General features: G+C 36.5%; 3 protein-coding genes across 6 annotated transcripts; 2 read left to right on the top strand and 1 right to left on the bottom strand.

The window, feature by feature from the left end:
* Positions 1 to 494: 494 nt before the first annotated feature.
* Positions 495 to 3,406, top strand: LOC114187656 (probable serine/threonine-protein kinase PBL26). 2 transcript variants are annotated; one of them, XM_028075964.1, is made up of 6 exons: positions 495 to 951; positions 1,034 to 1,209; positions 1,294 to 1,483; positions 1,604 to 1,995; positions 2,299 to 2,559; positions 2,657 to 3,406. In XM_028075964.1, exons 1-6 carry the CDS (start codon positions 849 to 851, stop codon positions 2,657 to 2,659), a joined length of 1,125 nt encoding a protein of 374 aa, XP_027931765.1. In that variant the 5' UTR covers positions 495 to 848; the 3' UTR covers positions 2,660 to 3,406. The 2 variants fall into 2 exon arrangements, with proteins under 2 accessions (XP_027931765.1, XP_027931764.1); XM_028075963.1 differs by having other exon boundaries at positions 2,645 to 3,400.
* Positions 3,407 to 4,207: 801 nt separating this feature from the next.
* On the bottom strand, positions 4,208 to 7,509 carry LOC114187606 (proline-rich receptor-like protein kinase PERK3). The gene is made up of 7 exons (XM_028075895.1): positions 7,228 to 7,509; positions 5,844 to 6,422; positions 5,297 to 5,737; positions 5,085 to 5,200; positions 4,716 to 4,976; positions 4,445 to 4,645; positions 4,208 to 4,327 (listed from the first exon to the last, which is right to left on the bottom strand). The coding sequence occupies exons 1-7, from the start codon at positions 7,340 to 7,342 to the stop codon at positions 4,253 to 4,255; spliced, it is 1,788 nt and encodes a 595-aa protein (XP_027931696.1). The 5' UTR covers positions 7,343 to 7,509; the 3' UTR covers positions 4,208 to 4,252.
* Positions 7,510 to 8,234: 725 nt separating this feature from the next.
* Positions 8,235 to 11,970, top strand: LOC114186755 (violaxanthin de-epoxidase, chloroplastic). 3 transcript variants are annotated; one of them, XM_028074757.1, is made up of 6 exons: positions 8,235 to 8,505; positions 8,744 to 9,078; positions 9,236 to 9,405; positions 9,538 to 9,634; positions 9,732 to 10,123; positions 11,169 to 11,970. In XM_028074757.1, the coding sequence occupies exons 2-6, from the start codon at positions 8,800 to 8,802 to the stop codon at positions 11,668 to 11,670; spliced, it is 1,440 nt and encodes a 479-aa protein (XP_027930558.1). In that variant the 5' UTR covers positions 8,235 to 8,505; positions 8,744 to 8,799; the 3' UTR covers positions 11,671 to 11,970. The 3 variants fall into 3 exon arrangements, with proteins under 3 accessions (XP_027930558.1, XP_027930560.1, XP_027930559.1); XM_028074759.1 differs by having other exon boundaries at positions 8,241 to 8,339; positions 11,169 to 11,670; XM_028074758.1 differs by lacking the exon at positions 8,235 to 8,505 and adding an exon at positions 8,589 to 8,612 and having other exon boundaries at positions 11,169 to 11,670.
* The last annotated feature ends 321 nt before the right edge of the window (positions 11,971 to 12,291 follow it).

Raw genomic sequence — 12,291 nt, 5'->3', positions numbered from 1 at the left:
CAATTGGGAACTCTTTTGACGTGTTTACTCCTTCGCTTTCTCATATCATGTGCCCCAAATTTGGTTCCATGTGCATCATCAAATTCAATACCATTTACACACACTTTCAACCCACCACAATATTAATATACTTTATGTTCATCACTATGTCACGTATATATTAAGGCTGCCAGTAATTTTAATTTTCACTCATCACATATAAATCATTTAAATTATAATTCAGCATGAAGTAGTAGTCAAATATAACCACAAATTTCACTTCATTTTCAAAGACTGAATCGAAGAACTCTATGTAACTGCGTTGTGTTGTTCTATGTATAGCATAGGTGTGAAATAATAAGAATAAGAATAAATATAAAAACGATGAGGAGTCAAAATGTAACCATAATTAACGAAAGGAAAACGTTAGACATGCATGGTTGGATCGGAAGACAATAGTAAAAGTGAAATATAAGTTCCAGGTTTGTAGGAAGACAGCTCAGAATGATGTCCACCCAAAATTCCCCATTTTTCTCTCCGAGTCTTCTGAGGAAACGTCATGATTTTGCTATTCCTCTCATACATGCATGCCTAACTCTTCCTCCTTTCACCTTCTGCTGTTTGTTTCCCTTTCATTTTAATTTATAGCCTCTGCTCCCTTTATGCGGGGTCCTTCAATCTCACTTGGGGGAACCTCCGTCCATTGCTCAATTCAACCAGAGTTCATGGAGGCTTTCATTTTCACCTTTGCATCGATTGAATGAAAATATTCTTTAGGAACCAAAACCTGCACATACACTATATATATATATACCAACCCACAATCCTACTTTCACCTTTTGTTTTTTTGCTTCCACAGATTTACAAGAATGAATTGTTTTCCGTGTTTTTCAAAGACTAAGAAATGCAATAGCAAGAGGGAGCAGCAACCGACCACACAACCAGAAAACGTTATAGCAACAAAACCTCCGGGTAAGATCAATTTACTTAATTACTTCCTTTAATGTCATTCGTTTAATCAACATTGAAAACCAAACTCTGGGGTGAAATGTAGACGTAAGAAAACCAAAGGCAGATGATCCAAACAACGTTGACACTACAAATATTCAAGCACAAAATTTCACGTTCCGTGAACTAGCCATCGCGACGAAGAATTTCCGACAAGAATGTTTGATGGGTGAAGGTTGCTTTGGCAGAGTTTACAAGGGAACAATTCCTGCAACCGGGCAGGTCGTATCACAAGTCCTTCAATTTTTAGTGCTTAAAAAACAATTAAATTCAATTTCACATTTTGTGTTTTGTTTCCCAACCCAGGTGGTAGCAGTGAAGCAACTTGACCGAAATGGGGTACAAGGAAGTAAGGAATTTCTGGTTGAGGTTTTGATGTTAAGCCTCTTGAACCATGAAAACCTCGTCAAACTCACTGGTTATTGTGCTGATGGAGATCAACGTCTTCTGGTGTATGAGTTCATGCCAGGTGGCTCTTTAGAAGCCCGTCTTCTTGGTATGTTAATTCCATCTCAACATTACATATATAATCTTTGTCTTGTTTCTTTGATACACAATTGTTGTGCTTATTGACTTAGTTTTGGTAAAATAAAACATGTGTTTGGTTCTATAACAGAGAGGAAACCAGATGAACCTCCATTAGATTGGTACAGCAGAATGAAAATAGCATCACATGCTGCGAAAGGATTGTGGTACTTGCACGACAAGGCCAACCCTTCAATTATATACCGAGACTTGAAATCTGCAAACATCTTGCTAGGTGACGATTTCAGTGCAAAACTATCAGATTATGGATTGGCCAAACTTGCTGGCAACGATAAAGCGAACATTGTACCCACAAGAGTTATGGGCACTTATGGTTACAGTGCTCCTGAGTACGTAAGAACAGGTAACCTCACATTGAAATCAGATGTCTACAGTTTTGGAGTTGTCTTGCTAGAGCTCATTACCGGACGGCGCGCGGTTGACACCACAAGATCACACGATGAGCAAAACCTAGTTTCATGGGTATACCTATAAAACCTCTCTAATTTATGATTGTTGGGAAAAAAAATTACTGTGTTTCTCGTTACATCATTAATGAGTTATAGTTCCTACAGGAATTCCACCAAACAGTAAACAAATGTGGTAAAAAGACAAGACACGTTTTCATACACATTTCTTCGTAGTTTAGTTTTGTTTTTCAATAAAAAATACAATAATTAAGGTTTGATTTGATTGTGATTGATGAACAACAGAAATGTTATACGAGGTAATGTATCAAAGTTTTGTCCTTTTAAAAATATATTGTTGTATGAAAATGTTGAGCAGGCACAACCCATATTTAGGGATCCAAAGAGATATCCAGATATGGCAGATCCAAATTTGAATAATGATTTCCCAGAAAAGGATTTGAACCAAGTTGTTGCAATAGCAGCGATGTGCTTGCAGGAGGAAGCAGCGGCGCGTCCTTTGATGAGTGATGTTGTAACTGCTCTGAGTTTTCTTTCCACTGCCAATACAGAGGGTGGTGCCGACAACAGTAGCTACTCCGGTGGAGACAGCGATGACAGTGGATCTGCTAAAAAACAGGTTAGTGAAAAATAACAAGAGAGTGAAGAGAACTCAGAATGTGTGAGTATGATTATTATGAGAATGAAAACCAACATGATTACAGTCTTGAAGCCAGTAAAGAGAGTCTGCTCCAAATCGAGCCGCAAGAGCAGCAGCAATTCATGTTTAGATGATGGAGGCGTCTGAATCGGCCGCAAAAGCAGTAGGAAAAGTAGGAAAGAGAAATGTTGGTTAAATGAGAGGAGCAGAAAGCAAAAGAGGAAGAAGAAAAGTGGTTGATCCAATTGAAGTAGCAGTGGGATGGTGGCGATGTTATTGACCGTAGCGGAAGCAGAGGATCAAAAGGGAACATTTCAATCGGCCAAAAATTAGTAGTGAGATTGTTCACTCAGACAATGGCAGCAGCAGCAGCAGCATAAGGTCCAAGGAAAGGAGCAGCATGCATGCATGAATGCATTTAGATTATCAAAAACAAGAGTGAAATGTTCATTCACGATAAAAATCGATTATCCTTGCGTGCATGGTTGCAATCACAACTTAATTCGGCATCATATCATGCTTTGTACACTTCTGTCAATGTTTGTTTATACATTAGTATGTATGGTCGAGTGAAATAAGTAAGATAACGATATCTGGTATCCGCTATTTTCAAAAAATCTCGAACAACCATATAACACCTCCAATATTTACACACTTATATACTTATTTCTTAGTAGGTTTTGGATTTTTTTCTCTTTTGTATCTACCATTAGTTCGTGAACAAAGACAGACAATAACTGTGAATTTCTATAGAAGATTGTTGACATTATTGGACATAGTGATCTTTGTTTTTATTATGTAATCATTTTGGCAATTCTACTGTGTTTCCTTCTGTCATGTGAGAATCAAATATTGCGTCGTGATGTGGATATCCATCCCTTGAAATTTGGTGGACTCAATATACACTTTTTGGTAACACATATGAGAAGAATGTTAGATCATGGGTCAAAATGTCATCTTTTCAAGGTTCACATATATTTATCAACCATTTTTGAAAACAACTTGATACACATTGCCATGATAAATACAAGATTTTCTTACTTAAATGTGAAATCTCTACATCTCACATGATAATGGAATATGAGTGAAGAGAAAGTAGTACAACAATTTTTTTTTTCAATTAAAAAATTACAGTTATAAAATAGTTTTAAACTTTCATACCCTGATTTTTTTTACTTCTAACACTTGTGTTTCCCTTAACGCTTGTGTATTCTAAATTCATAAGTTTATATACGTAAATACATCAACAATTGATATTAATACACACCAAGAATGTCATACAGATTATCCAATTCAATCTTATTTATGTTTATTCCATTTTGTTCCTTTCATTATTAAATATCCAAATATACATTGAGCCAAAAGAAAAAAAGAGTTGTGGATTTGAATTGCTATTACTATAAGTCTATAAATAACACGTTTTATATATCTAAGATCTGGATGATTGCACAATAGATTTGATTCTCTTCCCACCACATGAATCATTTTGTTGGACCAGTAGTTCAGCAGAACACACGGTGATTGAAAGAGATCCCAATTTTGTACCATCGTAATATGCTGAAAACAGTATCTCTTGTAATATATCTTCATTTTCTAATTTCCATTTACACTACATTTTCATGTTTCATCTCACAAACGAATAGAACAACAACACAACACAATACCCTTTACGTCAAAGAGGAGCTGATTTGGAGGATTTGGAGCTGGGGGTGGAGTTTGATGATGAACTCTCATCCTTCTTTGCCTTCTGCATCAACCAAAAAAACTATTGTAAATTTGATAAACACAAACCTTGGACTAGCACAAAAGGGTTTGTGCACATTAATGAATGAGATTAGGAGTAAGTTAACAAATATATATTTACCATCTTGGTTTCTGTGTCCATGCAGACCTTGTCCAATTCATCAAAAACAACCTCAATGGTTGGTCGACCTTTGCTTGATTTGGCAACACACAACACTGCAATTTGTAGGATGGCTTCAAAGTCTGCTTTATCAACCTTTCCTTTTAACCGTGGGTCTTCAAAATCAGACAATGGACGCTTTCCCATACTCACATCTCTTGCCTACAAAACAAATTTCAAATTATCTCATTGAATCACACGTAAATATGATAATGAACATATTTTCGAGTACCTTCCTTGTGAGCTGGTCTCTGGCATCAAGATCCAACTCTATGACTTTCTGTCCAGACAATATTTGCAAAGCAACAATACCAAAACTGTATACATCACTGGCACACGTTAGCTTCGCATTACTCATGTATTCTGGATCCATGTACCCAATGGTTCCTCGTACATCGGTAAAAACCTTGCTCTCTTTGACTCCCATCACCTTTGACAGTCCAAAATCTGACAGTTTCGCTTGGTATTTCTCAGTCAAAAGAATGTTCGTAAGCTATAAAATTAAAACCAGTGAGAGGCATTACTATAGTACATATATTTGCTTCTTGTTTTCAAGTGCAATATACAACATATCCAAATTTTCATTGCTTGTGTTACATACCTTTATATCTCTATGGACAACACAGCCTTCCATATGATGGTGGAGGTACTTGAGTGCAAACGAACAATCTCTCAAAATTCTCACTCTTGTTTCCCAGGTCAAGTGACTATCTCTTCCTGAACAACACACACATATATAAACCATTTTAAGGGAATCAAAGATTTAGATAAAATATTTGGTCTAGTTGTTCTATTTTAGTGAGAGGACATTACGTAAGAGATGTTGAGCAAGATTCCCGTTTGCACAAAATTCATAGACTAAATATCTCTCATCCCCTTCAATGCAGCAGCCAAAGAGACAAACCAAGTTTGGATGGCGAAGCCTTGAAAGGCCTTCAATTTCACGAGTGAAGGACTCAGAGGTGTTACTCTTTGTTAAATGCTTGATGGCCACGATTTGACCACTGGGTAGAACGCCTCTATATACCTGCCCTGCACTTCCTCTTCCAAGGCTTATCTTTCGACCACCATAATTCATGGCATTCTCAATTTCCCCTTTGCAGAACCAGTACAATCCAGACCATGCAGTGATCTCTTGCAAGTCAACCGGTTTACGACCCTTCTTCTTCGACAAACATTTCACCATAATAACCACAATCAATATCACAATCACAACTACTGGCACACTCAGCAAGGCTTTCCACAGAGATCCTTCTGGGGAATCAAAAACATTTTTTGTCAGTACCCTCACATGGTTCTGTTCTAACTTACACAAAAATGTTAAGTTCAAAAAATAAAATGGTAGAGATGAGATGACTACTCTTGTTTCCTGAAGCTGAAGGTGGCAAGCATCGTAAAAATTTGTCGACGAGAGGATCGTTTGGTGAGCCAGCTGCAAGAGCAACAATAGCTGCTACCCCACATATGGCTCTTTCAGTGTCGTTGTTGTGTTTGTCCACTTGAGAATACAAAGTATCTCTCACGTTCGATATTCCACTGGTACAATCTGCACAAGATGGACCAAAAGGTTGGTTGAAGTGGGAGCATTTGCCGAATGCGTCTTGGTACTGTTGTAGGGTCCTAACATCCTGCAAAATGAAACTGGAGCAAATGGAACTTCCTCGGTACAAGTTGTCGAAGCCACATGAATCAAGTGACAACCCTGGTTGCGGGTGAAATGACTGCGAACAACGCTGCCATTGATCTTGGGAAAGGAATATTTGTCCTCCCGAGCTCAGTGCTTGTGTCGCCAATGCATTCGACACAATCGTGAGAGCATTTCGACAGCACAATGTGGTCGGGAACCCGTCTTCACCCCACATGTAAATATGCTCATTCACTACGGTGCACTCATCCATTGCCACATATTGGCTTGTGTTGAACTTCAGCACACATGAATCTGTACCAAAACAGCATTCAATCTACAACTTTGTGAAGCTACTCAAATTTTCAATCCACTCACTTGATTGGAAAATCATTAGATGATCTGCCTCAACCAGTTTCTACTACAAAGGTAATTGTATTATTCTATTTATGACAGAGATCAATAACATGCACATGCATGTTACCTAGATATATCAGTAAGCTCTACATGCTTCCAATCTATGTTTTAACTTCTGCACTTACTCTCCTATTAGTTTGAATTGTGTAATCTAATTTTGTGTTAGTTTATTACATCTGGCTGGTATGTCTAGATAACATATTTACAGAACATAAGTGTATGACATGCCTAACTTAACACCAAAAAAAGCATCTAATCAACAAGAAATACGTATCATCAATAGTTTATAAAAACCATTATTTTTAGGAATTCAATGCAGATCGAAAGTCAGACATTGTTAATAAACTATTAAGATTGACAATACATAAATAGAAAGAACTATAAACTTATTGTCTTGAGAGTTTAGATTGAAAATGATGTTCTATCTTATTACAAGGATTTAACAGAAGTGGTATAGAATCAATAATTCATCTCAGTAACAATTAGGATGAGTAAAGTAAAGAATTGTAAGATGAGAGGGATATCTAAACAGTTCTACTATTCTATATCATCATGTTTTTGTGAATTTTAAATATCTGAAGTTGATATTTCATTATTAAAAGGCAGCTATTATTTAATTGAATAGATGTTTGTTTGTTTTATACATATATATAAGTTTTGAGAATGCAGAAAAGAATGAAAAGAGAAGGGAAAAGGATTTGACCTTGGGGATCAGTGAGTGCAGCAGAGAATAGGAGTGAGGAGGAGTGAGGGAATGGTGGTGCAAGAAATAGAAGTGCAAACAAAAGGTGAAGAGCTAAGTGGGTTTTTGTTTTCATGTCCAAACCGAACCTCTTTTGCTCTGTATGGAAACTATATGTTAGCCCATTGTGAAGCAGCGTAACGTTGATGGCAGATGAACCTAAAAGTAGAATAGAGAAGATATAGTGTGAGTTTTCTTCGTGAACACCGTTATGGATGTGGATATTCTCGCTCACACACTGCCTTTAGATTACAGCTTGGGTTATATCCCTTGTTTTCATCAACAACATATTTTAATCTTACCCTTAGCCGACTATCATCACTTTTAATCAATTAATTACTTTATAATCAATACTGCTTATGCTATGCTGTTACTTCTGCTTTCTGTAGTAATTAAAGGAGTAACAGAACACAATGTGTTCGATAATACATCTTAAAGATAAGGATTTACCCATCATTAATTATTAAGATCTTCTGATGAAGGATTAATTATGTTCTTGTTGTCTTGTGATTTGCACCCACGAAATATTCTAATAACATATCTTCTACCACATTCCTTCCGGTAAATTGTTTAATATTAATTAAAAGTTAAAAAAATATGGTTTTTAATAAATTTTAGTTAATTTAAAATAATTCAAAGAAAATGTTTTTAAGCAAGCATCTTACATGCATTGCCCCGTCGTGTGTAAGCAACCACATTTCGTATTTTACCATCTCAGTTCTTTCTTTTGATTCGATAGGAATCATATTTTTGGTTTGTCTCTTCCCTGTTATCAACATTTCTGCCTACTAGATAAGGTTTATTTCATAGTTTGACCAAAAAATCCCTAATTCCGACAAATTTATAGGATTCCGGGGAATTTCTTGTTTTGTCAGTAATATTTTATTGGAAGATATACAATTATAAATAGAAAAAAAATAATAAAGAAGATTTTAACTATAGTTTTGTGATAAGATTATGAAGTGGGCCTTGAAAGAAGGTATTGGACTTGTAACATTGAGTCCATTTGCAAGAAAATTGGAAGCAAATTGAAGCGTGGACGTGTGCGGTGTGGTTGCAGAGTGCAGTGACGGGTATGTTTGCAGTCCACACGAACACCATCGTCTTCTTATCCATCTCATCTCATCTCATCCATCCCCGGAACTCTTCTTATGCTACGCCGCCATTTCTCTCTTCTAAATCCTCTTATTCTATTATCTCTTTCACTGTACCTGCAATTCGCCACATATACACCGCAAGGCATGTTTCACACTCTGCTCGTTATAAATCCTGTTTCTGCTCTCAATTACTACAACTTTTACTATATATTAACTAAATTTTGGAACTTGACTAATGGCAACTACTGGGTATGCAGTATGTTTTTCCTTTTGTGTTAGAGTTTTTAAAATAGTATTTTTTGCCACGAATATTACTCTGCATTCTAAACTATAAGCTGTTGATCTTGCTGATTTATGCTCTGTTTTTTTGGGTATGTCAGATTGAATCTGGAGGTGAGGACATACACATACATATACTGTTGTATTGTATGTATGAATGGCAACGTGGGGTGCACATTCAATGTTGTTATCCCATGGGGAAGGCACAAGCACCCCCGGTGTATCTGTAAAACCAGGTCTTAGTGTTAGAGGGGATTTAAGGTTTCACAGAACAAGAGAGTTTAAATATGCTCCTCGTGTGGTAGTGCTCAAAGTGTTTTCACCTGCCAGAAAGCCGACACGCTTGTGCTTGTTAAGACCTTATTGTAGTTTAGGGGGGAAACACAACCAAGGGTTGGATTATTCTTCACCAGCTACTACTACACAAATACCACGAGTAAGTAACTGCTGCTTTATCTATTATTTATCCTACTTCATTGTTGTTGCAATCATGCTTCCCCCTTTTGTGAAAATGTAAATTTTGTTGCTAAAGATAACACCTTTATATCCAGTGTCCATGTTGAGTTTACTTAACCCTTGCTTGATAACAACAGATATTCAAATTCGTTGCTGATAGAATGCTTGTTGTTCTCAATGATTGGAATTGGAATAATTTACGCATGATGGGAGTAGCTGGCATATTGGTATCAATTTTAATGATCACTCCATCAGCTGATGCTGTTGATGCTCTTAAAACTTGTGCTTGCTTATTGAAGGATTGCAGGTATGCGATCGCTCTTTCTATTGTGCTATTTCTTCCATGATAACGTATATTATATACCTTACATGTCATCTTAACTGTATGATGGAAAGTTATACAATAGGCCTCCAATTTCATGCTGTTGTGTATATGCAGGTTGGAACTGGCTAAGTGTCTTTCAAACCCATCTTGTGCTGCCAATATTGCATGTCTTCAAACTTGCAATAATCGACCTGATGAGACTGAATGCCAAGTTAGTCTTGAGCTTTACATGAAACTAATGCCTGCATCATTCTTCTTTTTTCCGAAACCTGCTCATGGAAGCTTCTTTTTCTTCCTAATTTTCGCAGATTAAATGTGGGGACCTGTTTGAAAACAGTGTGGTTGATGAATTCAATGAGTGTGCAGTCTCACGGAAGAAATGTGTACCTAAGAAATCTGATGTGGGAGAATTTCCTGCTCCAAATCCTGATGTCCTTGTTAATAGCTTCAACATTGCGGATTTCAGTGGCAAATGGTTCATCACTAGTGGCTTAAATCCTACCTTCGATACCTTTGACTGCCAATTACATGAGTTCCACACAGAATCCAATAAGCTTGTGGGTAATTTGACATGGAGAATACAGACTCCGGATGCTGGATTTATTACTAGGTCTGCTGAACAGAAATTTGTTCAAGATCCTTCCTATCCTGGGATCCTCTACAATCATGACAACGAGTACCTTCACTATCAAGATGACTGGTAATTTCATACTCAAAGTGCTCTTTAATTTTTACATAGCTAGATATGTTTAGTTATTGGCAACTATATCTAGATTGACGTGAGCTTTGTGCTGGAGCCAAAACAAAATCAGCTTCCTACTTGTAGTCTCAGGCACCGCCTAAGTCATTCTTCCATTAATTGAGTTTAGTAGTTAAGTTAGGGAAGTTAGAAATGGGGGTTGTGACCATCGTAAGTAGATTAAAATTTAGCAAACAAAATTTGAATAGAAATTTAGGTGATATGAAAAGCTCCACTCAAGAAATTCAGTAATTCACACACGTGGTAGAATTCATCATATCACTATAATTATTCTGTATCCAATTATTGTTAATGGTTGAATTATCTACTGGAAAATCTCCTCTGATTCGATCAACGAATGAAAACACCAATTTGCATTTGCAACACCATTGATTTAAGAATGATCCAGTTAACTTAGACCACAAATTTGTTAGTCTAGTCTGTAAAAACTAAACTCTGAATTGAATTTCGATACCAATCAGATTTAGTTCAGGCGTAATTATTTTTGCAAACAAATTCAGAAAAGAAGGAGAGGTTTGAATCCAAATCTTTAGACCTCTCGTAGCAATCACCAATGAATCCAAAAGGATATCACACTTGAGTTTAAATTAAATGATATAAGCTCAAAATACGAAAGTCTGTCGTGCATGCACGCCCAATAACTCTCGTTCAACTTCAAAGATGAATGTTAACGCTTTGGTCCAATAATTCAAATGGGTGATAGGACTAATCAATCAAGACCAAGACCACACGAGTAAGATATTATAGGGGAAACTAAATATTTTAAAAGTAGTAGTTACCACACACTCTGCATGTTTTGCTATTTAAATGAAATTTAATTGTTTGAAGGAAGTAAATGTTACTTTCCAAGTTGAGAAAAAGAATACAACATGCTGCTGTTCCTTTTACGTGCGCACACCTTAATTCGTTTTACATTGCAATATATTTGGATTCAGGAGTCTTCTGTAAACTTCACCAACTTACGAGCAATGACATGTATATGCAGGTATATTTTGTCATCAAAGATTGAGAATAAACCAGATGACTACGTATTTGTATACTACCGAGGCAGAAACGATGCATGGGATGGTTATGGAGGTGCTGTAGTGTACACAAGAAGTGCAGTTTTGCCAGAATCTATAGTTCCTGAACTTGAAAGAGCAGCAAAGAATGTAGGAAGAGACTTTAGCAAATTCATCAAGACAGATAACACATGTGGACCAGAGCCTTCCCTGGTGGAAAGGTTGGAGAAAAAGGTAGAGGAAGGAGAGGAGACCATTGTGAGGGAAGTTGAACAGTTAGAAGAAGAGGTGGAGAAGGTGGGGAAAACGGAAGTCACATTGTTTCAGAAGTTGGCAGAAGGGTTCAAAGTATTTCAAGAAGATGAGGAAAACTTCTTGAAAGGACTTTCAAAAGAAGAAATGGAGGTACTTAATGGCCTCAAAATGGAAGCCAGAGAAGTAGGGAAGCTCTTTGGGAATGCCTTGCCCATAAGGAAACTAAGATAAGTCTGAAAACCATGTTCAAGAAACATTGGCATCAAAATCTTTTTGATCGTCTTAATTTTCTCTTTACTTTTCAAATATATGTAAACACAATTATCATTGTTGTATATATGCAGACTATTGTATTTGCATACAGTTTCATTCGTGTTTGATCTACACACGTTTGAACGTCCATTTAGAAGCTATTAGCTGTACATCTGGCACCTTTTATGTATTCAACGTCAATTTTTTCCCTCCTGAACCCCTTATTCTTTCTCAAATCATTGAAATAAAAAGCATTCACTAAGTTTTATATCCTTAAAATCTCAAGCTTGTTAATTTTTATAATTCTTAATGTCATGTCAACCATACTTTTTAATTAGTTTAATACATAGTTTTTCCATCTCAGTTTTTCTTGTACTTTGCTTTTCTGTTCTCTCTGTTATAAAATTGATAATGCAAGCATCCTTTTTGGCTGTAATGAGACTTTGGAGTGACTTCTGATGCGGTTGATGAGACATTTGTGTTCTTGCTTTTCTTTTCCGGTAGTATAGTACGTTTGAGTCTTGAAGAATTTATACTCCTAGTTAATTTTTTTCAGGAAAAAGTAAAGGGCATCCAAATAATGCATCATAGCTTATGAGT

This window comes from Vigna unguiculata, chromosome 6, assembly GCF_004118075.2.
Source record: "Vigna unguiculata cultivar IT97K-499-35 chromosome 6, ASM411807v1, whole genome shotgun sequence".
Classification (NCBI taxonomy): Eukaryota; Viridiplantae; Streptophyta; class Magnoliopsida; order Fabales; family Fabaceae; genus Vigna; species Vigna unguiculata.
Note: the sequence above shows the minus strand (reverse complement) of the source record. Positions and strands in the feature narration are given on the sequence as shown.